General features: G+C 44.2%; 5 protein-coding genes across 11 annotated transcripts in view; 2 read left to right on the plus strand and 3 right to left on the minus strand.

Moving 5' to 3' along the window:
• Positions 1 to 1,290, plus strand: part of ppfibp2b (PPFIA binding protein 2b) — a 56,664-nt gene extending 55,374 nt beyond the window's left edge. For all 7 annotated transcript variants that reach the window (XM_062390596.1, XM_062390598.1, XM_062390600.1 and 4 more), the window contains one exon: positions 394 to 1,290. In XM_062390596.1, the coding sequence (XP_062246580.1) occupies positions 394 to 492 (99 nt within the window). In that variant the 3' untranslated portion in view covers positions 493 to 1,290. The remainder of the gene's footprint in view (positions 1 to 393) is intronic.
• A 391-nt stretch (positions 1,291 to 1,681) lies between these two features.
• rep15 (RAB15 effector protein) lies at positions 1,682 to 3,777 on the plus strand. The gene is made up of 2 exons (XM_062390605.1): positions 1,682 to 2,419; positions 2,499 to 3,777. Exons 1-2 carry the CDS (start codon positions 2,141 to 2,143, stop codon positions 3,042 to 3,044), a joined length of 825 nt encoding a protein of 274 aa, XP_062246589.1. The 5' UTR covers positions 1,682 to 2,140; the 3' UTR covers positions 3,045 to 3,777.
• A 348-nt stretch (positions 3,778 to 4,125) lies between these two features.
• poglut3 (protein O-glucosyltransferase 3) lies at positions 4,126 to 8,648 on the minus strand. Its single transcript, XM_062390606.1, has 6 exons — positions 8,330 to 8,648; positions 7,065 to 7,262; positions 6,701 to 6,984; positions 6,321 to 6,525; positions 5,601 to 5,797; positions 4,126 to 5,410 (listed from the first exon to the last, which is right to left on the minus strand). The coding sequence occupies exons 1-6, from the start codon at positions 8,553 to 8,555 to the stop codon at positions 4,970 to 4,972; spliced, it is 1,551 nt and encodes a 516-aa protein (XP_062246590.1). The 5' UTR covers positions 8,556 to 8,648; the 3' UTR covers positions 4,126 to 4,969.
• A 261-nt stretch (positions 8,649 to 8,909) lies between these two features.
• LOC133955656 (NADH-cytochrome b5 reductase 2) lies at positions 8,910 to 14,540 on the minus strand. The gene is made up of 9 exons (XM_062390608.1): positions 14,424 to 14,540; positions 14,066 to 14,215; positions 13,511 to 13,583; positions 12,369 to 12,475; positions 12,031 to 12,160; positions 11,844 to 11,927; positions 11,243 to 11,328; positions 11,030 to 11,129; positions 8,910 to 9,311 (listed from the first exon to the last, which is right to left on the minus strand). The coding sequence occupies exons 1-9, from the start codon at positions 14,436 to 14,438 to the stop codon at positions 9,139 to 9,141; spliced, it is 918 nt and encodes a 305-aa protein (XP_062246592.1). The 5' UTR covers positions 14,439 to 14,540; the 3' UTR covers positions 8,910 to 9,138.
• A 338-nt stretch (positions 14,541 to 14,878) lies between these two features.
• On the minus strand, positions 14,879 to 20,791 carry LOC133955010 (ovochymase-2). Its single transcript, XM_062389646.1, has 14 exons — positions 20,703 to 20,791; positions 20,239 to 20,411; positions 20,061 to 20,156; positions 19,827 to 19,987; positions 19,546 to 19,747; positions 19,369 to 19,401; positions 19,157 to 19,247; positions 18,813 to 18,946; positions 18,417 to 18,560; positions 18,067 to 18,191; positions 17,882 to 17,975; positions 17,665 to 17,796; positions 17,125 to 17,232; positions 14,879 to 15,428 (listed from the first exon to the last, which is right to left on the minus strand). Exons 1-14 carry the CDS (start codon positions 20,789 to 20,791, stop codon positions 15,289 to 15,291), a joined length of 1,722 nt encoding a protein of 573 aa, XP_062245630.1. The 3' UTR covers positions 14,879 to 15,288.
• Between the last annotated feature and the right edge of the window lie 3,023 nt (positions 20,792 to 23,814).

Below are 23,814 nucleotides of genomic sequence, written 5' to 3' on the forward strand. Positions count from 1 at the left end.
GCTGTTCCATCATCACAGTATTTCAAATAAAGCTTAAAACCTCAAAATAACTTTGCTGCACAGTCCCAAGGCGCTAGTATGTATTTTCCACTCCGACCACAAGATGGCAGCAGAGTGCTTCCAATACCTTCCTTGGTATGTGTAGTATTTGCACCATCAGGCACAATCGTCACCTCGACATTCGTCCACAAGGGGTTAAATAAGAACCTGTTGTAACTGTGTAAACATTTGAGTTTTCCAATTTTCATTAATAAATAATTGTATGTGCTTCCCATTGTAATAAAACTTTATTAATCAATAATTAATGAAATCACAATCAATCAAACCTAATTCATCCCTAACACCTGCTGCCAGGTAACCTCTTTAAAAACTCCCATGGTGCTTTGCTTCCAGCTCCTGCTCAGCCGGGGAGGAGCTGCAGAAGGAGAGGAGGCGGCCTCAGGCGGCGCTCGTTTGACACTGACCCAACGCTGCTGTCAATCAACCGCCTGAAGCAGCCAATCTCAGTCCTGCGCCGCACTCCAAGCCCCGCCCTCACTCTGCTGGTCACATCACCTTCTACCAGCCACTGATTCTCATGAACAGGAAACACTGATTTACAAAGGTCCCACTTTTTAATGTTCTACGATGATGAGGTTTCAAACAAAGTGAAATTCATTCATCTGGAAATTTGAAGGCACAAAAACTCAGAAACAATTTGAGGCTCGGGCCATTTTACAAAGTTTATTCATTCACAATATGAATGGGATCATGTTTACAAACATATCTTTACTACCACGTTCATTCTTTGGAATTATGTTGTTCACTTTATGAAGGATGGAATTCTGTCATGAATGAGTACGATCTTTTTATCCTCGTTAACGTGGTGAAGACAAGACATATGAAGGATCCTGTGATTATGACTTAAAGTGGCTCCTCTGCTCAGTATTAACAAATCAACATATTGGTACATTCCACACAAGCCTAACTTCAGTCAGGTTTAGACGTGTTAAACATTTGTGAACATGAGGAGCTTCAACAGCCCGAGGAAGAAGAACTCATGGAGAAATATCACCATTTCTTTGGATGTTCACATTTTTCTGCTCATTCTGTAGTTTGATGATGATGGTTCCTTGATCCTGTTCGTCCCTTAGCACCTCGGTACAGAGCTGGTTCAGATGTATATTACTGTAAATATTACTGTAAATATTACTGAAAATATTTAGGGCAGTAAATGTAACAATCAACCGAAGTGTACAACTGCACAAATGGCCAAGCACTTGATGAACTGTATAATGAAATAAAAGCACTGTGACAGCCTGGGTCCTCTGAGTTATGAACAGATAACCTCAGGTGATTAGTAAACTGTCTCTTTCACTTCATGTGGGACTCGACTGAAAGTTCCTGCTGCTTCACAACCTGGAGAAAAGTCTCAGGTTCTATTGATTAAAACTTGAACAGTTCATCTCCCCTGTCACAATAAAACCTGACTCGACTCCACCTACATTTCCTTATATGTGTTTCTTACCTAAATGAGAGACGAGCATGAGTTAAGCGTTTCGTTTACCCACCCCCCCTCCCCCCCCTGCCGCTAACAGTTAACTGGTAAGATCAGTCTTTTGTTGACTTAGCTCAAATTTGACAAGTTTCAAACACCACACCCGCACGGCCACAGTCCCCTGGGAGCCCGTGGAGAGAAAATCCTCCTTATTCTACTGAAGGTTCTGCAACACACCAGGACCCCAGAGACATCGGCTTCACAAACACACACAGACACACTGTGTGTTACGGCAGGGCACAGGAGCCGTGGGCCGGTAGTGGACTTGGAACTGCACTTACCTCCAGACCCGTCCTGGTGAGTAACTTCACGTTTTAACGGTTTTAAGATCCATATTTTTTGTGCTGTGTCAGGGCTTCACGTTGGTAGATAGACGACTGGTAGACTTTTAATGTGCAACCGTAATTTATTCATTGTTAAATGAAGGAAACGATGTCACCATATGGCAGGAAAACAAAGATAGAGCTCATCAAAATACCGGTTTCTAGTTCTACCAGCCATATGTTCGCTTCTAATAAGAGTCCATGTTCATCTAGTTATTTCTGTTTGTAGTGTATCAGGGAGTCCGCCCAGTGATCTCCAGCTCTCCACCATCAGTCCATCATGGGCAAACCCTTCACCAAACCCACTTCGAAGCCCTTCCAGAACTCCAACTTCTTCAACTTCAATCACACGTCCTACGCCCAACCCCCCGCAGATGAGATCCCGGCCCCTCGACCCAGCATCTTCGCCACGCTGAGGAGGCCCCCCGTCGCCAAGCCCAATGATTTCATTCCCCTGTTCAACGACTGCATCTCGGCCGCGGTGTCCAGAACTCAGGAGTACCTCCTCTTCACAGACCCCGAGGTCAAGTTCCACCCGAGCCCCGAGGTGCTCACTCAGGTAGGTGCCTCGATCGGTGATAGACTTCGGTGTGTTGATATCTCAAACTGTTCCTCAGATGTTCCTTGTCTTCCCACAGGTCTTCCTGATGACCTACATAACCCAGAGTCTCTGCCTCAACATGACAGACACCTTCAACTGCACCGCCATGACCCCCGAGCAGCGCATCCTCCTCGGGGCCGACTGGGTCTGGGCCCTGCTGCACAAGCCCACCAAGAACCCTCGGATCCAGATCGCCGTGCAGATCCTGCACCTGCCGGAGAGGGAGGACGCGGAGGAGGAAGACTTCCCCTCCGATGGCTTCAGTGAGTCCATCCGTATGGCCCAGAGGGCGACGGGCAACAAGACCATGTACGAAAGGTTAGTGGACTTCTGCGCCTCGGTGGGCAAGGACTGCTACGCCCTCTTCTTGTTCTTCGGGAGGAAAAACGACAAGGGAAACATCTACGGCGTCCTCAGCAACAACTTCGAGGCGGCCATCGGGAAGTGCGACAGGATCGACCGGCCGTTCATCGAGAACTTCTTCAAAGGTTCCCGGTATCTCCACACACCTGCAGGAATGATGCAGGCGATCGTCAGCAAGAAGGAGGGAGATCCTCTCACGCTCATGATGAAATTCAGCTGAACCACAGGAGCTGATGACACCAGATGATACCAGATGATACCAGATGATACCAGACCCCAGGAAAACACTCGACCTCACGTGATGAGTCAAGATTAACGAGCTCCTTTCGTGATGAATGTTGAGTTTGATAAAGTTAGAGGAGTTTGAAGGAGTTGCTGATGGAGCATCTCACGTCCATCCAGAGTTTTCTGTTGTTTACTTTTCAAATAGCTTCAACCGAAGACTTACCACATTTCTACACATGAATTTAACACGTACGACAATTACAACACTACGACAACATTAGCTCGACGTTCAACATTTTACCTTTCATTTAACTTTCTATAAAGTAACACAACAGGGGGCTCAGGTTATCTAGATGGTTCTGAATGCAGCGTGTGGATGTGTCACAGAGAAGCTGGGTTCTGTTCTGTTCCAGTGTGAAACCAGTGCCACACCCTGAACATGCAGCAGATGAATTCCATCAGTTTCTATTATTTTATTATTTACTTTGCACCTTTGCCAAAATGAAAACGAGTTCATTAATTTTATTCATTTCAACATCGTGGCTGTTTTACTGGAGAACTCAAACCTCAGCACTCGAAGCTTTTCAATGTTTCACTGTTTAAAGTCGTTTTTCAATCATTTTAGAATAGATTTAGTTTTACCTGCTTCTCTTCTGTTACATTTTGAATTTTGATGTCTTCAAACTGCTGCTTTTTATTGTTTTCTATTGTTTTCCTTCAATTCTTCATTTTGATCTTGTAAAGCTGTTGTGTTTTGAAAGTTGTTCATTTAATAAAGTGAGGTTCTTATTTATTAACTGATCACAGGGGTCATAGTATTGTTAGTCAGGGTTTAACCAGTTTTATGTTCATTGAATCATGTTTACTAGAGACTGATGTGTCATTTAATTTAACACAACATAAGTATTTACAGACATTTATCAAGTATGATTCACAAATTAAACAAATCTTTGCTTTAATATTATAAAACATATTTTAAAATGTAAATAAAGATTCATTAACTACAGACAGGATTAGAAAACACCTGATGCTTCTTTGTTTTAACGTTATAATCAAAGAACACCGATGGAAAAAAGTACTCTTCAAAAAATATGTTTTATTTTTAAAACATAATTCACATGTTAAACAAGTCTTTGCTTTAAATAATAATTATTACCAAACATTATTATTTAAAGCACAAATAAAGACACTCAAGGACACTTTAAGCACAAAACAACGTTCAAGGCATGAGACGGAAAAAAAAGTGGAAACAATGAAATATAAAAATGTTAAAGAATAAGTTTGTAGTGTGAACTTCATGGTTGGTTGAGCAACAGAAAGACGCAGACGTTCAGAGTGTGAAATACAAAAGAAGCAGAAAACCAGAGAGATGATCCCAGAGCCGAGGCCACGATCCAGACAGTTCACCACAAGTACACATAAAAAACAAACTATTAAAAACATTGTGTGGCAACTCGAAGTTTAAAACCTGTTTAGCTGTATTAGCAGTGTGGCTCATCATAAGACTGAGTCTGTCAGTAACCTGTCTCTGACTGCGGCGTCTCAGAATGATGATTCATAATCTATAAGATTTAATTCAAGACATTTGTTTCAGGATAACGTTAAAAAAATATCCAGATCAAAGGCACAGTTACAGAATTCACTGTCTCACATTAGTCATCAGTTTTTCAAAAGCTACAAAACAATTATTATTACAAAACAAACAGGGCATCATCATTTAGTCCTCAGCCATTTTATTCTAAATGACAGAGGACTAAAGTTTTTAATAAAAAACTGTCCTACAACTTCCTATACTCTCCAAAATAAAAGCTACATTTGTAATCCCTTTACTTGTAAACTGTGAAATTCACATTTTCACTCTTTATTTATCAGGAATGATTCAGAAAAAATAAAAAGATCAAAGCCTAAAGCGAGCCTCCATCATAGTTCATCTTTGTCGCTTGTTTCTTCTTCGTGGTATTTGCGCTCACAGGTGCAGACGGCGGTGCGGTCGTCGGTCTCGGTCACCAGCTCCATGTCGGCGTGTCGCGTGGGGCGACCCGTCAGCCGCTCAGAGTACGTGAGCAGGACTCGGTAGTAGTAGCAGTACAGTCTGCTGGGCTGCAGCAGCTCCCGGGCCGCCGCCTGACCCGCCCTGGAGATCTCCTGCGCCTCAGCGTCGTTCTCTTTGGCCCATTTGATTTTCTCCAGAACGTCGGACAGGTCTCTCTTCACCGGGAGGTAGTGAACGCCGGCTTTCAAATGGCTGTAGAAATGTTCGTAATACTGGGAATCCTGCTTCAGCACCAGACTGTTCCCGAGCATCAGGTACGGAAAACGATACGCGGCCACGGTTCCGTCCACGTTCACCTGGTACTTGAACTAGAAGAGAGAATTCAAAGAGTTGATCACTGTGAGGGAACTCCACAGGAAATCAGCAAAGACACAATGACATCAACTCAATTTGTAGAAAGGGGAAAAGCAGCTTCCACAGGCTCCACATTGTAGTTTCATAACTTATAGAGAATAAGAACTAGCATATTTATCTGTCTATATACCCCCCCCCCCTCACCTTAAAGAAGTCGAAGAACCCAACGAGCGGTGTTTTGCCGACATGTTTCTCTCGGTCCCTGAAGAAGAACCATCCTGTGATGCCGGCGTCCAGCAGCTCGGGGTTGTTCATGGACATGTGGACGAGCTGAAGACGTTCCTCTCGACTGTCCCGGCCTCGGAAAAACGCCCGCTCGGTCTTATTCACCCACGGAGGCCCTGGAACGAGAGGACACCGATATTAACAGAACATGTCAGGGACTGAAGAATGAATAAAATAAGAAGTACCGGGATGGTATTTCACTTGAGGTCAATGAAGTAGGTACTGTGATAATAGATACACAGAATGAATCGGGGGTGAACTTGCACTGTGAGGACACAGAGAGCCTGAGGTGAGGGAGGAACCTTTAGAGACCTGTTGATTTAAGTTCTTCTTTCTCACACTCGTCTGATGAGACAAAAACTCTACACTTTAAAAACAAGGAAATCACACAGAGGTGCACGTCTAACATCTTGAAGTATCAATGTACTAAGGAGATCATCTAGGACTGGGAATAACTCTTTTATTTGATTTTATATTTCAAAAGGATAACGATATTAGGAATCTTGAAGCAACCTGTCAGACACACAGACTTGGACTTAAAGACGAATTAAAAATCACCTAACACCTAAAGATGTAAAACCCACAGACATTTAAATAAAGGTAAGAGAGAATGTGTGTGTGTGTCTGTGTGTGTGTTACCTGTGTTTCCCTGGACAGACAGCAGGTCGTTGGTGACGCCTCTTATGGCCTCCAGGGTGGAGTGTGTGACCTCGTACGTGGGGAGGACGATGTCCCGTGTGTCCGTGGAGCCGCACCAGGACAGGACTGGGACCGGGTCCGACCTCCCAGTCTCCAGCGGCCAGTCGCCCACGTTGATGAAGAACTCCACGTCAGGTAACCACACCTTCAAGCAGGACAATGACAGAGATCAGACATCCCATAATTCCATTGGGACTCTTAGCAGTAACATTGAGACCCTACACGTGCACGGACCCTTGAACTGGAGAGGTTCTGTTCTCATTCTGCTGGAGTCTGAATCAGAACATCTGGAACATCTGCAGACACACACAGGACGTTACCTTCCTCATCAGGGAGAGCAGGATCTCATCAGAGAACATCTTGAAGTCGGTGTATTTCCCCAGCGTGCGGCGGTACAGCCGGTGGTCGATGATGGCGTAGTGGATGATTCCTCCTCGGTTGGAGAACCTGTCGGGCACTTCCTGTCGGAGGTGCTGCAGGTCGATGGCGGGGAAGGCTTTGAAGTCGGCCAGGATCTGAGGCTCTTCTGAGGGACACCTCATGGCGCTCTGCCACGCGGAGGCATCGGGCTCGGGACAGTCACAGTACTCGTGGTAGACCGGACCTGGACAGGAAGAGGACACTCTGGGTTAGATTGGTGGGGGGGGGCATCACGCTTCACACATCCTCAGAACGGACACGGACCTTGCATGATGTACGGTGACTCCCCCACGGCTTCGTCCTGGTGGAGGACATCGACCTTCAGGCCGCCCATGGCCGAGCCGTAGAGACGGTACCTCACCAGGAAGGAGCCGTCCCCTCGGTCCAGGGGGGGGGGGACGTGGATCCGGATGTGCTCCTTCCTGTCCAGGGCGCTGATCTTCACTTTGAACGTGTCTGGACCTGAACATGTGAAGAACATGTGAAGAACATGCCTGTGACACGTGTGACTTATTCCTCATCAGCAGGATTTCATAAACAGTAAACTTCTCCGTTCATATTTACACATTTTAATGATAGGCCTGGTAGAGGACTGCAGCTAGCTTCAGTTAGCTGTGGGTTAGCATTGTGTTGTTGTCAGTGACTCACAACATGCAGCTACTTATTGAGTGCAGCTAGCTGTGTGTTATCCTTGTGTTGTTGTCTTTGACTCACAACCTGAAGCTACATGTTGACTACAGTTAGCTTTGTGTTGTTTGTGACTCACAACATGAAGCTACTTGTTGAATGCAGCTAGCTGTGTGTTAGCCTTGTGTTGTTGTTGTTGTTGTTGTCTGTGACTCACAACATGAAGCTCCATATTGAATACAGTTAGCTTCAGTCAGCTTTGTGTTGTTTGTGACTCACAACATGAAGCTACTTGTTGAATGCAGCTAAAGGTGTGTTCACATTGTGTTGTTGTCAGTGACTCACAACATGCAGCTACTTATTGAGTGCAGCTAGCTGTGTGTTATCCTTGTGTTGTTGTCTGTGACTCACAACCTGAAGCTACATGTTGACTACAGTTAGCTTCAGTTAGCTTTGTGTTGTTTGTGACTCACAACATGAAGCTACTTGTTGAATGCAGCTAGCTGTGTGTTATCCTTGTGTTGTTGTCTGTGACTCACAACCTGAAGCTACATGTTGACTACAGTTAGCTTCAGTTAGCTTTGTGTTGTTTGTGACTCACAACATGAAGCTACTTGTTGAATGCAGCTAAAAGTGTGTTCACATTGTGTTGTTGTCAGTGACTCACAACATGCAGCTACTTATTGAGTGCAGCTAGCTGTGTGTTATCCTTGTGTTGTTGTCTGTGACTCACAACCTGAAGCTACATGTTGACTACAGTTAGCTTCAGTTAGCTTTGTGTTGTTTGTGACTCACAACATGAAGCTACTTGTTGAATGCAGCTAGCTGTGTGTTAGCCTTGTGTTGTTGTTGTTGTTGTTGTCTGTGACTCACAACATGAAGCTACACGCAGCAGCACCGACCTGGAGACTCGCTGAGGTTCCGGCCCTCGGAGCTGACCGCCTGGATGAAGAAGTGTCTGACCGGCAGGACGGTGCCGGGCTCCAGCCCCGGTCCCCACAGGAGACACCTCCGAGGAGCGACTCCTCCGGCCGCGCACACCCACAGGCTGCGGCTCAAACACGCCAAGAGGAGCACGAGGCTCCGGGCGGAGGAGCGACCCGAGTCCGGGCTGCTCCCGAGCGACATGTTCCTGAGGAGAATCACCGCTTCACGTCCGAGTTCACTGAAGAGTCTCAACAAAGTTCACAACCAACTCCTGCGCCGCCATGTTGGCCAGAGAGACACGCCCACCGGGCTGAGGTGCCTTCACGTGCCCGTGGGAAATAATCACAGCGGACAGTGAACGCACCACCGAAGACTGATGCCACAGCTTCATAATAATAATAATAATAATAACAATAATAATAACAATAATAATATTATTAATAATAATTAGAATAAAAATACCAATTACACTTTTTTAAATGTGAAGAACAAATGAATACATAAAGAATCTTCAGTAGCTTGTAGAATAACACAGAAAGACACAAAACATTTAGCTTTGGTTTTGTTTCCCATCTTTATTTCATCTTTATCTTACAAAAAAAGAGGAAAAAGTTAGATTTTATTGTCTTGTATAAAAGTTTTTATAACATAACAGTCCTGAGATTTGAAAGGCAAGTGGTTGTTCTAGTGTCACTGTCTGTTAAACAGATCATACACAGTGCATTGGTTTGAGTCAGACCATCAGTTCATACAGTGATTTGTGACCAAACAGGAAACGAGGGGACTAGTAAGAAAAGATGTTTTCTGTCTTGTGTCCCAGCTTGTCCAGGTTGGGCAGGCAGGCGTACTGGATCATGGGCGGAGGACCACACAGGACGATGAGGGCGTCCGGGGACGGAGCAGGGAGGTGCTCCTTGATCATGTCCTGGCTCACAAACCCTGAACTGTAGCTCCAGTCTGGAAGACAGAACACGGAACAAGAGAAGAGGCAACTTTATTTACAAGGCCCTTTATTATAAAGCACATTATTTGGGCTGGTTTAAAGAAAAAACTATTCAATATCCATGAAAGAGATAATTTCCTGTGTGTGTGTGGTTCTGTCTTCACATTAGACTCAGTTTCTTACACAATCTTTTAAAACTCCTGATAATGATACAACTTATTCTCTTATATTTGTGACATTGCATTAAAATGTTGGTTTGTGAGGTCACAACTACCTTGACCTTTGACCCCTGATCACTTAAACCTAGTCAGTTCTTCTTTGAGTCCAAGTTTGAACCACATTTTAAGAAATTCCATCGAGGTGTTCTTGAGATAAGAAACACGATGTCTCAAGCTTGTGACTGTCACCGGCGTTGAGGCATGAAAATATGAAAATATAAAGTTAAAATTTCTGCATCTATAGTTAATGCACCAGAAAAATCTGTCTTGGATTTTTTTACTTCCGTCCTAAAGATGAAATATCAATCACATCCTCCTTCTACTATTTTGACTCTGTCTTCCAGTCCCCGGTGTCACGGTGGTGAAATGTGAACAGAAGTTGAATTGCTCTTCCTCTCAGAGTTTTTCATTCAAAGAGAGAATTTAATCGCTCATGAAATTATCTGCTTGAGTTTGGATGTCAGGAGGAAGATAAACGTCAGATTTCAGCTGCTGGTCTCAACGAAGCCGTTAAACAGCGAGAAACACGAAGCGCTTGGTTCCACTGGTTCTTTCATCCACAGATAATCATCGCTTCCTCCGAGGCCGAGGAATCGTGACGTAACTAAAGAAGACGTCTTCAAATGAATAATCAAGAAGAAGAAGACGTGTTCAGCTCAATGAAGATGCAACAACACATGAGGTGTTCAAGTCCTCGACAACAGAGATGATGCAACAATATGATGCTCATTCGATTCTCTCACTTTATGGATTATGCAAATGAAGTCACGAGCGTGTTGCTAAGTCGCTGGAAGACTCAGCTGGAGGATTTCTCCGTCCTCGGGATTCTCCTCCGACGTCTTTGTTCAGTTTCACTCACTCTGAATATTCAGCGTTGAAACCAGGGACCCAGGCTTTGAGACTTACTGAGCGTCATGTAGGCACTGCACTAATACTCACATGTATATTCATATATATATATAAATATACACGTCCTGTATGCTAACATGGTTCATACCAGATCCAACGTTATGAGAGGAAATACACAATATCTCACTGTACAATGTTTGGAATTTGTCCTTAATTTGAAACTATTTACCAAGTTACATAGAAGCTAGAAATTAAATTTGTGAATTTGTTATCAAGTTGAGATCATGATCCACGTGATGTAACGACTTCACATCACTCGTCTTATGCTCCAGAATAAAAACCTTGTTTGTATAAAATGAGTAATGTGAAATAAAAAGTAATGTGTTGTCGTCCTCTCATAGGATGAACTTCAGTCACATGATATTATTTACACAATAAAGATGAAGTGTTTATAAACATAGAAATATAACACAGATATGTGAGAATTAGTGACATCTAGTGGTGAAGTTATATATTGCATCCATCTGAAACAAATATCTGGTCATAATGAATTTGAATTTGTTTAATTAAGGAGCCTGTTGGGAACTTTTTATTCTCTAACTTATATTGAATGAACGCTCAGCGGGCGTCCTGTGTTCTGCGTCATACGTGTTACATGTTCTTACCCTGTGGAGGTTTGTCCAGCGTGAACCAGAGCTGCACTTTGTCCGGATGATTCTTCTTCACCTCCTCCAGCTCCTCCCTCAGCAGGATGTCCTTCTCAGTCTGAGGGAACGAGAGAGAAGGGGAGAGAGAGAGAGAGAGAAAGAGAGGGGGATGTTATTTCTCCAGAGTCTTTTCCAGATTTCACCAAAGCAATTTGCTGCACACATCCGAACCTGGTTGGCGAATATGAGGGAGCACTTGGTGTCGTCGGAGGTGTCGGCTGCGATCCTGCGAATGAGCTGCAGCATCGGAGTGATTCCTGTGATGGAGAAACGCTGGAGTTGGTCATGGGGGGGCAGTAAAAGGTGGCCTTTCGTCATTTTGCAATAAAGTTATATTATCAACAGAGGGGCTCCGAACAAAACATCATCAACTGGCTCCTGAAAGTTAAACTTCAATTATAGATGAAAACCTGCAAAGACACAGTTGAATTAGTCTGTGGGACAAAGAGAATCATAGCAGGGGAGGAAGAAATCAAACATTTACTGAAGAACTAATAAAAAGTAAATGTGGTAGATTCATTTTTCTTTTAAAAGTATTTAAGTAAAGGTAGCAGCTGAGTGAATCCTATTCCCTAATACTACTACATCATTAACCGTGCCTATACTTTAAAGTATTACTGTCCTTACTCTCATTTATCTCTTTTAAATTAATTAGATATAAATTAAATATCTGATGGCTGATGTGGGCGGCGGCCTCTGAATCCATCTCCCAGACGTTATTGCACATTAGATTAGAGAGTTATTCAATAGAATGATGTAAATATGAAAGCACCTGTTCCTCCAGCGATCATTCCGACGTGTTTAACCTTTCGAACTTTGGGCTCTGACTTCTTATCAGGTCGGATGGAAAAGTGACCTGTTTAAAAAGAGAGAGAGAGTTAAACTGTGCCACAGTGACATCTGCTGGTGAGCGAAAGAACTGCAAATACATGAAGGAGCTTTAAATCCTTGTCTCATACCTTTTCCCTTGTACACCAGCAGTCCACTGGGTCCTCTGAAGTCCATGCTGTCCCCGACGGCCATGTTGTCCAGGTACTGAGACATTTTCCCTCCGTCTGGAAAGGACGGGTGAGTGTTCTTGAAGTAAACCTGGGGAGAAGTTACACAAACACTTTTAGTTTCAACTCCACATGTTGTTTTGAGGACATCTTCAGAAATGACCTCCACAGGACGTCCAGAGAATCCAGATCGTCCCCCGGCAGGAACACAAAACCAGTTAACCAACCAGTTAACCAACCAGTTAACCAACCAGTCAACCAACCAGTTCACCAGCAGTGGTGGTTGTAATGTTTTTTACCTTCACCACCAGGTCCACGTATCCCTGATCCTCGTCGCTGGACACTGGAGTGTAGGCCCGGACCACCAGGCTGCCGTTCACCTTGGCCGACAGGTACACGTGCTGACCTGAGGGGACAGAACCGAAGCTTCAGGACGTCTCCATGTTTGTTTACTGGTTTAACAAACTCTCCTCAGTGTTTACAGCAGTTTGTTTTACATTTCAGATCATATTCTTCCCTGAATATCACAGATCGTTTTAAATATGTTGCAAAACAGTTACTGTCAAAATCATAAGAGAGTTTATATATTAAGTTTCTTAACGATGTTACAAAGTTCTGAAGCAGAGGAGCAATAAAATGGATGAGATAAGATCAGATGAATAAATAAATAGGATGAGTCAGTGTAAATAAAAGAAGTTTAACGGGCAGCGAGTTCCACAATGTGGAGGTGAGACCGGGTGAGACCAGGTGAAACCATGTGAGACCAGGTGAAACTGGGTGAGACCAGGTGAGACCGGCTGAGACCGGGTGAGACCAGGTGAGACCAGGTGAGACCGGATGACACCGGGTGAGACCGGGTCAAACCAGGTGAGACCAGGTGAGACTAGGTGAAACCATGTGAGACCGGGTGAGACTGTGTGAGACCAGGTGGGACCGGGTGAGACCAGGAGGAACCAGCTAGTCGTCTCAGAGGTCCAGGGAGAACCAGGTCAGTTAATGTGAAAGATGTTTGTGTGTTCGAGACCCTTTAAGAGCCAGAGCTTGAAAGTGTTTGTCTGAAGGACTGAGAATCTTTTGAGTCATGAAAAACTTTACCTGACGAAACGTGGGAAGAACAAGAAAAACGAGAAGGGACAAGAAGAGACAAGAAGAGACAAGAAGAGACAATAAGAGACAAGAAGGGACAAGAAGAGACAAGAAGAGACAAGAAGAGACAAGAAGAGAAGAAGAGACAAGAAGAGACAATAAGAGACAAGAAGGGACAAGAAGAGACAAGAAGAGACAAGAGGGACAATAAGAGACAATAAGAGACAAGAAGAGAAGAAGAGACAAGAAGAGACAAGAAGAGACAAGAAGAGACAAGAAGAGACAAGAGGGACAATAAGAGACAAGAAGAGACAAGAAGAGACAAGAAGAGACAAGAAGAGTCGAGGTCCAGTACCTACTGGAAGTCCAAGGATATGAGCATCTGAGGGAAGGCCGAAACGAAACTTCTTTGTGTCATGACTGATTTCCTACACAAGGACACACAACATAAACACACAACATAAACACATTCAGTAACATCCTTACAGGTCAGCATTTAAGGGTTCATGGGCATTTTGGACAAAGTCAAAGAACTTCGTCCCATCAGGAGTTTTCTAAAAGGAGATTTCGACATCAGCCTCTGAAAAATTCACCAATAGATTTTAGCTTCAGACCAGTTAACACATAGACTTAAGCCTAAATGTGAAGATACATGAAAAACAAGCAGGTCCAGTTTCCTACTACACAACTCCTGAGGCTTCATCATCACATGTTCGAACACTAAGGTGAGAGTAAACACGAGTGTCAATGTGTTGTGTTCATGAGACAGTAGCTTGTGAGAGTTTCCAGGTTTAAATGTGACCATGTGTTCTATATCATGAATATTATTGTTATTATTAAAGTGTGTTTGAGTGATTTCTCGACGCAGGACGAGTTGTTAGCAAAGTGCACGAGGCTGTGAGCAGTTCACCTGTTTCTCCACCAGGGGAAGTGAATATTTGACCATAGGATCCTGAAGAGTCACAGGCTGCTGCTGCTTCTTCTCTCCTGCAGAACCTCTCAACAGGAAGATCACCACCGTCACCAGCACCACCGAGACAGCCACCGCCGCCGGGACCAGCTGTGGGACAAGACCCGGGGACAATATGGACACCTGACTCACAGTTTGACACGCTCCATGAGTAAATAAAGCAAATATGATTGATAATAACTGTGAGTGAGAATGTGCAGTTCCTCAAGAAAGACTGAAACTTTCAGGTTCAGAGAAAGAGAGAGAGGAATAAAAGTTGGTGATTAAAAATATGAATATTGTCAAATTCAATTCTCACCAAGTCCTGATCCATAGTTTGAAGATAAAGTTTGTCTTCTCCTCACAGCTGCCTGAGATCAGAGTCTGCACAGTTACACTAATGATAGACTTTACTCTCTCTCTCTCTCTCTCTTTCTCTCTCACACACACACACACACACACACACACAAACACAGAGAGAGAGAGAGAGAGAGAGAGAGAGAGTGAAGGGCCTCTGAAGGGGGCGTGGCTGTCCACTGGGGGAAAGGGTGACACGCACTCCAAAGCACCAATCAGAGGTCAGATGTGATTGTGGTACTATGTAGAACAGAGGAGGTGCAGAGTCTGGGAATCACACCACAGCACGAGGGGAGGAGGGAGGGAGAGGGAGGGGAGAGAGATAGAGATAGAGAGAGAGAGAGAGACACTCACACACACGTTACATAAAGTCTGAGGCTGTTGAGAGAAAACAGTTTATTCATTTCAAATATTCGCTACAAAGAGGAAATGGTTGTGTCTTTTCAAAGTTGTGAGAAGTTATATTACAAGTATTTTAATAAGGGACCTGGTGTAAAATCCAGTTAATCAGTAACTTAACCTCTTCTGAGAATATAGAGATTTATCAGAGTCATTTCAGGACAGTGACTCCAAAGGTATTTAGTTGAAGTAGAAATAACACACTGTGAAAGAATCATGAAACATTTGACCTGGTGGTGGCGCTATTTTACAAACAATCCTGTTCCACCATAATATATGAATTAAAATAAATTGACCAAGCTCTTGCATTTCTATTCCCCAACATCTTTAGTGATCGATGTTCATCTTCATCACCTCCTGAACCCTCATCTTCATCAGAGCTCAGTTTGAGATGTTCTGTGTCCAGAGGCCTTTCGCCCTTCATCAGGTTACAACACGGTCCCTGAGGATTCTCCACTGGAGTCTTCGTCATCTGAGCTCAGGTCCAGATGATGAAGACTAGGATCCTCTTCATCCCGGTAGGACTCGGCTCTGCTGCTGGACTGTGAGTCAGACAGATCCAGGTTCACTGAAACAGTAACGGCCTGTCAGTTAATATCTGAAGAACATCAAGACGGGATAGAGAAGGTTCAAAGTAACTGAAGGAGGATGAGACCTGCTCTTCACTGTTATGTGGTCGTTAATAATTTTCCATTTAAAGTTGTGATACAGTCACATGAATGAGAATACAATTCAAAGTTTATTCATAAAAAGCTTACTTTTATGTTCTGCAATCTGCCACTAGAGGGCGCCATGTTAACAGTTTCCCACTAAGAGCGGTCTGTCTCTTTATTATTTATTATTTAAATGTTATTTTCACTGGTGGCTTTAGAATAAACATGAATATATTATTTTTAACTTTTAAAATAAAAACTTCTTCTCATGATCCTTTGTTAAGTTTCTTGTATCTGTACTGAAGAGTTTTGGAGTTTGACATTTTGCGTGTAAACACAAATTGAGGTTAAACAAGTGATTTTAATGTCAGATTTATTATGGTGACAAACAATAAAACTGACAGACATGATGTAAGGAGGATAATATACAGCTTGAGTCCGTGGACACAAAGCAGAAGTTGTATTTAAAATGCTAAATCAACTTTTTCTTAATGCTAATGTTACTTTTGGTAAAAAGCCTTATTTAAATGCTAATGTGACTCTTTGAGTGAAGTTCTATAGTAACGTCACTTATTAATGCTAATATCACTTTTTAAACTAACGTCAATATTCCACACTTAAGTTACTTTTTATGTGAAAGTTATTTTCAGGCTCATAGTATTTCTTTGGGATTAAGTTAATTATTTTCTTTAATTATTTTGTACTACTTTTGCTTATTCTACCGTTACTTCTACTTCAGTGCTTTTTTGCCCTGTAAGTTCCTTTAGAACATTTTAAACTCTACAGGTTTTGAGGGAGTTGCTTTAAATCTTCCAGGTACTGTACAAGCAACCGTCACTTCACCTGTTAGTGAAACAATCAGTAACACAAACAATTCATTTCTTTAACTAAAGTCTATTTAAAGCTTCAAAGAGCAAAATCAAACAAGAGTCACAAAGACACCCTTCAACAAAGAAGCAGTGTGTGGTGAGGGTGAACCCTGGATACACACACACACACATGCACACAGACACACACAGAGACACACACACATAAACACACAGACAGACACACATCTCTCCAATGCAGAATTATATGATTGCAGTGAAGGTGAGTTTCATCTTTGTGTCATTTATGGAACAACTTGCTCTTCAGTGATTAGAAAACACTGATATAGAGCTAGAAGAGACAGAAGAGACACAACACAATCTAAAAGTTTAATCACACAAAGTGACAGAAGTAATAATAGTTTTAAAGTTAAAACCTTTCAGGATCACGTGTTGTTCTGCTGGTGATATATTGTCGAGCTGGTCTCAGTTTTAACTCCAGTGTGACATGTCCCATTAACTCTCTAAATACCAGTGAGGCAGATGCTTGGCCTCCTAAAACCACTGGTGCTAAAAAAAACTAAAAGACAAACTGATATTTCTTTTCTGCTGTTCGGTGAATTAGAAACACTTTATTTTCTTTTACCTTATTAACCTTAATTCTCTCAATCAGCAGCTGAACCTCCACTTCCTCTCTCACTCACTCTGGACTCTTGTTGCTTCTTTATTTCCAAACCAGCAAACCTCAAATCAACACGTTAAAATACTAAAGAGAAAGAAAAGATTAAAGAGAGAATCATCAAACCCTGAGAGGCTCCATGCTGCTGGTGGTGAACGGTCACATGATGTCGGTGAAGTCTCCTCATGTCTCCTGGAGCCTCCACTCCAGCTCTGCTGTCACCATGGTGGAGGTCTGCACCGACACAGAGACTTCATCTTAGTTAATATTCAATATGTATTTCTGTGCTTTTAAAATGGCTGCCCTATAGTTTGTTTTAATAACAATTAAAAGATGTTTGACATGTCGCCGGAGGCTGGAGTCTATTCTGCTTTTTCACCGCACGTTTCCATCTGAACAATAAACATGGTGACCCTCTAAATCTGAACTGGTGCCAATCGGCCTCCAGCTATTAATTTATATCTATGATTCATGACTCATGTTACAGATGTATCCTCCCTGTCACATCCCAATACTGCCCCCTACTGTTCATGTGTATATTGCGTCTTGTAGATGCATAACTTTAATATCTGAGGAAATGGGATTCGAACCAGTGACATGCTGCTTCAGGCTCTTTTCTTATGTCCCACTGAGACACATCAGACACACACACACACAGACACACACCTGCACGGCTGATGAATGACAGTGTGGCCCTGAAGCCTCTGTGTGTGATGCTGCTGTCTGAGCTGAACTGCAGCACCATGACGTTGTGGAAGGACAGAACCGGAGGAGGAACAGTGCGACCGCACAGCACCGCTACACAAAGCACACAACAGAGTGATCATGTCATATAAACACAACACAATGACACAACAGAATGAGACTGAAGCGTCCGTCCCACCTATCTCCTCCGTTCGCTCCACATCTGCCAGGACGGTGAGGGAATCGTACAAACATCTGTCCGACTCCTCGAGCTCTACGTCGGTGAAATGAACCTGAAACACAACAATCATCAGCTTGTCATTCACGACCAGTTTGTGACATCATCACGTGGCAGCGTTGTGTTTACAGTCTCACACACGTCACCTTAACGACGTGACCCCGGGGAGCGTACACGACCCAGCGGACGACACAGTCATCACTGTAGGATTCTGGGTAATTTGGTGTTTGGACAACAGTCTGATCTTCAACGAGAACAATTGTCCCGCAACCTGATTTTGAGGGCACAAACACACACACACACACACACAAACGCCCAGTGTGTTATTGAACACCTGCACCAACCCCATGGTTCCTTTGCGATGCACCAACAACAAACAACAGAGGTTGCCATCATGTACGTGCCAACTGACTTCACAGAATGTACGTACACACAGTTTGTCTGTGTCTGTGTGTGTGTGTGTGTCTGTGTGTGTGTGTGTGTGTGTGTTTCCCACCAGGATCAGGGCGTCCCTGGACAGCACGATGCCTCAGGACGAAGCCACTTCCTGTTCTGCTAACATCTGAGGAGAAGAGAAGCGTTGCATTCTGGGAAAGACTCAGGAGATGAGGGCTGTGTGGGACACGTCCGCAGAATATACCTGAAAAATAATAACTCAAACAAATACAAATACAAACAACAACAAACAAGGAAACAATTACGTTTTTTTCAGTACGCGTGTCGAAATCTACCGGTGTTTAGTAAGAAGCAGATTTTGGGGTTTTGTAAACTCTCGTAGACAATTTTCCCTTGTCTCTGTGTGTGTGTCTGTATTTGTTTGTGTGTGTGTGTGTCTCTGTGTGTGTGTGTGTGTGTGTGTGTGTGTGTGTGTGTGTGTGTGTGTGAACCTCACCTACAGGCCTGTGGCTCCCTGCTGACACAGTGAGTCGATCGTAGCGACAGTTGGACTCATTCTCCAGATCCAAGAGCTCAAGCTCCAACAGGAGGGAGTGACCCGGGGGGGCAGTGATCCTCCACACACACAACCTGAACACACACAAACACACACAATTCATCTGGTTATTACACAATCCTTTTTAAGCTGTTGCTTCATTTAATGCATGAAAGGTGCAGTATAAATAAAATGTATTATTGTTATTATATAGTATTATTAAAATTATACAAAATCACTGAATCAAAAAGTACACAAAAGAAAATAAATATAAAAACATCAGACAAAGTTACGATGTCACTCACTCGTTGTTGTCATAGCCATCACCAGGGAGGGCGGGGTTTCTGATGACGCCCTCGCTGTCAATCACAGGCCCATCGCTCACACTGCAGAGTCCTGATGTGCACACACACACAGTCACACACACACACAGTCACACACACACACACAGTGTACATCAGAGGAACACGTGCTCATTGTGAAATACAGATGAATCACTGTGGCTGTGATAACTCACCTGATAAAGTCTTTCTCTGCTGCTGCTCGTCAGCTGAAGACAAATAAAATCTTTATTTAAACTTAATCAACTCACAAACTGTTTATATAACATGACTCTAAATGCAGACTACATTTCCCATGATGCAACAGGCGGCCTCTTTTCATCAAGGTGAGTTTAGTGAAACTGAAAACTCACCGTGTCGCAGCTCACGTTTGATCCAGGGCAGCAGCAGCCGCACGTCGGTGAAGACCCCCGGTGAGCCTCTTCTGGACGGGGGGCGGATGCTGTTGTTGCCCCAGCTCCGCCCACATCCTTTACCCCAGGAAGTCACGCCCAGCGCCACCCTGTGACCCCCGCCCGGCCCTGCAGGACAAACCAGAGGGCCCCCGGAGTCGCCCTGCGGGGGGGTGAAGATGGGACGTGATGACAGATCTGTGTTTTCAGATGAAGCATCGGTGGTTTCGGGGGAGTTCTACCTGACAGGCGTCTCTCCCTCCTCTCTCCGGCCCGGCACACACTACCGTCATGGCGGACCGAGGTCGGACCGGCCCTCGGAGCGTCTGCAGGACGTACTGACACTTGGCCGGATCCACCAAGTCCAACTGGACCTCTCTCAGAACCGCAGGAAGTCGACCTCCTGGGAAACCACAGAAGGAGAGTGGTTCCTTTCTGCTTTGACAAAATCTGGTGCAAGTGAGAAAATGACATACTTTCCTTTGTCCTGCCCCATCCACCCACAATGCACCTGGTCCGGGGGGGGACGTTCTCATCAGGTAAAGGTAAACAGATCGGCTGGACTCGGACCCCTGTGGTGAAAGTCACACACCGTCCATCACTGACCTGCGTTAACCACATTTGATCAAACTACAGGTCAGAGTGAGAACCTGCCGAGCCGGATGTGCTGATCCAACTCCACCAGAGCTACGTCGTGGCTCATGGGCAAGGCATGATGGAACTTCTCGTGCAGGGAGACGCTCTTCACCCCCAGGACCTGCTCCTCTTCATCGTCCACCGTGCGGTCGAACTCCCCCACGGCCACGCTCACGCCCCTGAGGAACTCCCTGAGCAGAATCAGTGTGTTAGTGTTGGAGTGTTGTCAGGTAGGTGATGAAGGTGCAGGTGAAGAGGAGGTGAAGAGGAGCAGAACCTGGAGACGGAGGAGAAGCAGTGAGCGGCCGTCAGGATCCAGCGCTGCGTCAGGATGGAGCCGCCACAGAAGTGAGAGCCTCGGAGCCGCAGGGAGACCTGAGGGAAGCAGGAAGTGAAGCAGGAAGTGAAGCAGGAAGTGAAGCAGGAAGTGAAGTCTGAAGCCAGGACAGCAACCAAACATGTTGTTCTTAAAGATGGATCACATGACAGCTCCCTGAACATGAAGCCAAAACACCTGGATCGCCCCCTGGTGGCTGCTTATAGTGTAGGTCACATGTCCGGCCACCTCCATGTCAGCAGATGGGACATGAACCAAAATACAAAAGTCAAAAATAAACATCAAATAAATTGGTGTCTGTCATTTTAATTACTACACTGACATCACTCCTACAAAGACTAAATGTTTTGGCCTCATGTTTGTGAAATCCTCAGTAAATGGTCTGTATTCATATCGATCTTTTCTAGACTTAAAGACACTTAAAGCACTTTTCTATACTTTCTCTATCACACATTACTCTCACACTGTCCCACAGCCGTCAGGGGCGATTTAGGGTTCAGTATCTTGCTCAAGGACACTTCAGCATGACCCGCTCTCCCCCCCCTGAACCACAGCTGCCCTCCTGTTACCAGCTGTGATCACACTACCAACAAGGTAGTGGTGGGAAATCTTAGATCGCAGCCTGGAGCCTACAGGGAGTTAAACTGTCCTGAGCTTTAAAAGTTATAAAAGAATCTTAAAATCTAAATTTAACTGGGAGGAAACTGGAGCGATGTGGACTGAGCTGACAAAGAAATCAAAACTTCAGTGACATAACGTGTAAAGAAAACGCTGTGACCATCCAGGCGTCTTTAAGGACGAGACCAAAGAGGAGCCGCGAGGTAGAAGCAGAGGAGATAGAGTGTGATTGAGCACTGACCAGCCATGGGTGGGATCCGTCCGTGGCCTCGCGCCCCCCCACCACCCTCACAGACCGGGCCGTGGTTCTCCAGTCCTGTGGAACTCCACATTTCAAACCTGCCGAGAAGAAGAACCTTCTCAAACATCTCACATTCCTTCTGCTCAGGGTTTTATTATCTGTAACTTACCTGCTTGAGCTGCAGGGACGAGAGAGAGGAACCAGAAACAGAGCGAGAGCAGAGCAGCCCTCATCTTACACAGACACACACACAGACACACACACGCTCACCAAGGGTCGGACTGGAGAGGCAGAGCTGATGTGAGTATGTGTGTGTGTTGGGGGGGAGATAACTGGTATACGAGCCTGTCGGTGGGTGAACTGCAGAAACCAGTGACCTCTCAAGGTCAACTGTGTCGTGTTCTGACCACAAAGACACAAACTTCCCAGTCGCTGTTTAACAACAACAGTTGTAAAACGCAGACAAAGATCCAGGGGAAGATAAAACTGCTTCTGCTGCACATGCTGACGTAGAGATGGAGACATCCAACCAGTTGTGTGTTTGTCTCCAGGAGAACGTTCACCTGTGGGACGGAGGAAACTCTACATTAAAGAATTTCCTTTTCAGTTCTTTGTGTTTTCATGCGTCAGGTTCACTGCTGTTACCGTCGCCCTGAGTCACGGAGCTCATTGTGAAAACCTGGAGGCAGATGTGTGTGAGTGTGACCTTTGAGGCAAAGCTTCACGAGATGGAAACACAAAACAGAGACGAGCAGGAAACTCACTTTGTGTTTTATTTGTGTAGCCAATATTCACAAATCACAATTTCTCTCATAGATCTTAACAAGGTGCAACATCCTCTGTTCTCAACAAGAGTAAAACATATTTACTTCCTTTTTACAATTGCATTGTGTTACATATTATTAAAAAGCGATATAAGTAATCAATAGCGAGAGCAAAGTGAGACTCAGCCGTTTATTGATGTAGACGTTGCATCAGGGAATAAGCAACACTCTGCAAGTACTTTTAAAACTTTAGAGGTAATTAAATTTACTCAAGAGTAAAGTTGCTTTTTATCTGTAAATTTTGCATGTATCTATTTTTTTTAACTTTTTAGCTAAACGTAAATTTACTGCAGATTTGGGACAACGTGAGATTGACAGAATATCTCAATGGAAACTTTGATTCTGACCTCGGGACAGATTTTATTCCAATATTCAACTTTCTAGTTCTGCTCCTGAAAAAGAAAATCCAGCTTTGATGAGTCAAACTTCGTCTGTACACGTTTGTTGAAGGACTCGGATCTGATTTAACTTCTTTTTCTTTTTTGTAGAATTCATGCAGATGAAAACAAGATGAAACAAAACTGTTATCAGCTCATTAACCTGGACTGTTGAGATGTTGTGCGAGATCCCTTGTGAGTGTGTGTGTGTGTGTGTGTGTGTGTGTGTCCGCTGGTTGTGACTCACTGTTTGTGCACCGGTTGGCGGGGCCACAGTTGCCTCGCTGCTGTTGCCAGGCGTTGAACAGAAAAGCATGAAATACAAAAGGGAATTGATCACGTGGCAACCGTGTTCAGTGTGTGATGCAGTGTGTGTGTGTGTAAGTGTGAGTGGGGGGGGGGGGGGTGGGGGGGTCTTCATGTTTGTGTCAAAAGAAACCATCAGATTTACCTGATGGCACAGTGACCTTGACCTTTGACCCCTAAAATCAGTTCTGTAACAACATACAAACAAACCTTTTCATACCGCTGGTCCTTTATGGGTCTCAGAGGGGGAGGAGCCAATCCCAGGTGACACTGGGCGAGAGGCGGGGTCACATCCCGGAGGTCGCCCACATGTCGCAGAGGAAGACGACTGAAGTGTCTCACGCTCTCATCACGTTTGTTAAGAAAACTCCACAGGTCAACTTTCAAGATTTATTGTTCTGATTTACAAACATCTTTCTCCACCACAACCACCAACGGACTGTTTTTGTGAAGAGTTTAGATCTGTGGGACGGTTTAAGTCAACTCTATTACCAATAATGTAACTGATGTATGGAGTCAAATATAATAAACAAAAAATCTAAACTTTGTCTTAGTGTATAATGATTTATAATTTTTCAAATTAGTATTTTTTATTGTTAACCAAACGATATTTATGTATTTTTCCCAATAAACTGATCAAACTTCCTTGATCCTGGTTTTCTTTCAGTTTTAGAATCTGTTCTGATTCATAGGAGGAACCTTCCACGGCCCTCGTCTCTCGACCTTCTTCACAAACAGTGAGAAACCAAAACCTCTCTGGTGTGAAACTGGATCCAGACGAGATCTCCGGAGTCGAGCGAGAGCCACAGATCATCTGATCGTCCCTGGTTTTTAATACCATGAAGTTTTAGATTTGAATAAAGAAATGAGCAGATTTTTAACAGGTTGAAG

This window comes from Platichthys flesus, chromosome 6, assembly GCF_949316205.1.
Source record: "Platichthys flesus chromosome 6, fPlaFle2.1, whole genome shotgun sequence".
Taxonomy (NCBI): domain Eukaryota; kingdom Metazoa; phylum Chordata; class Actinopteri; order Pleuronectiformes; family Pleuronectidae; genus Platichthys; species Platichthys flesus.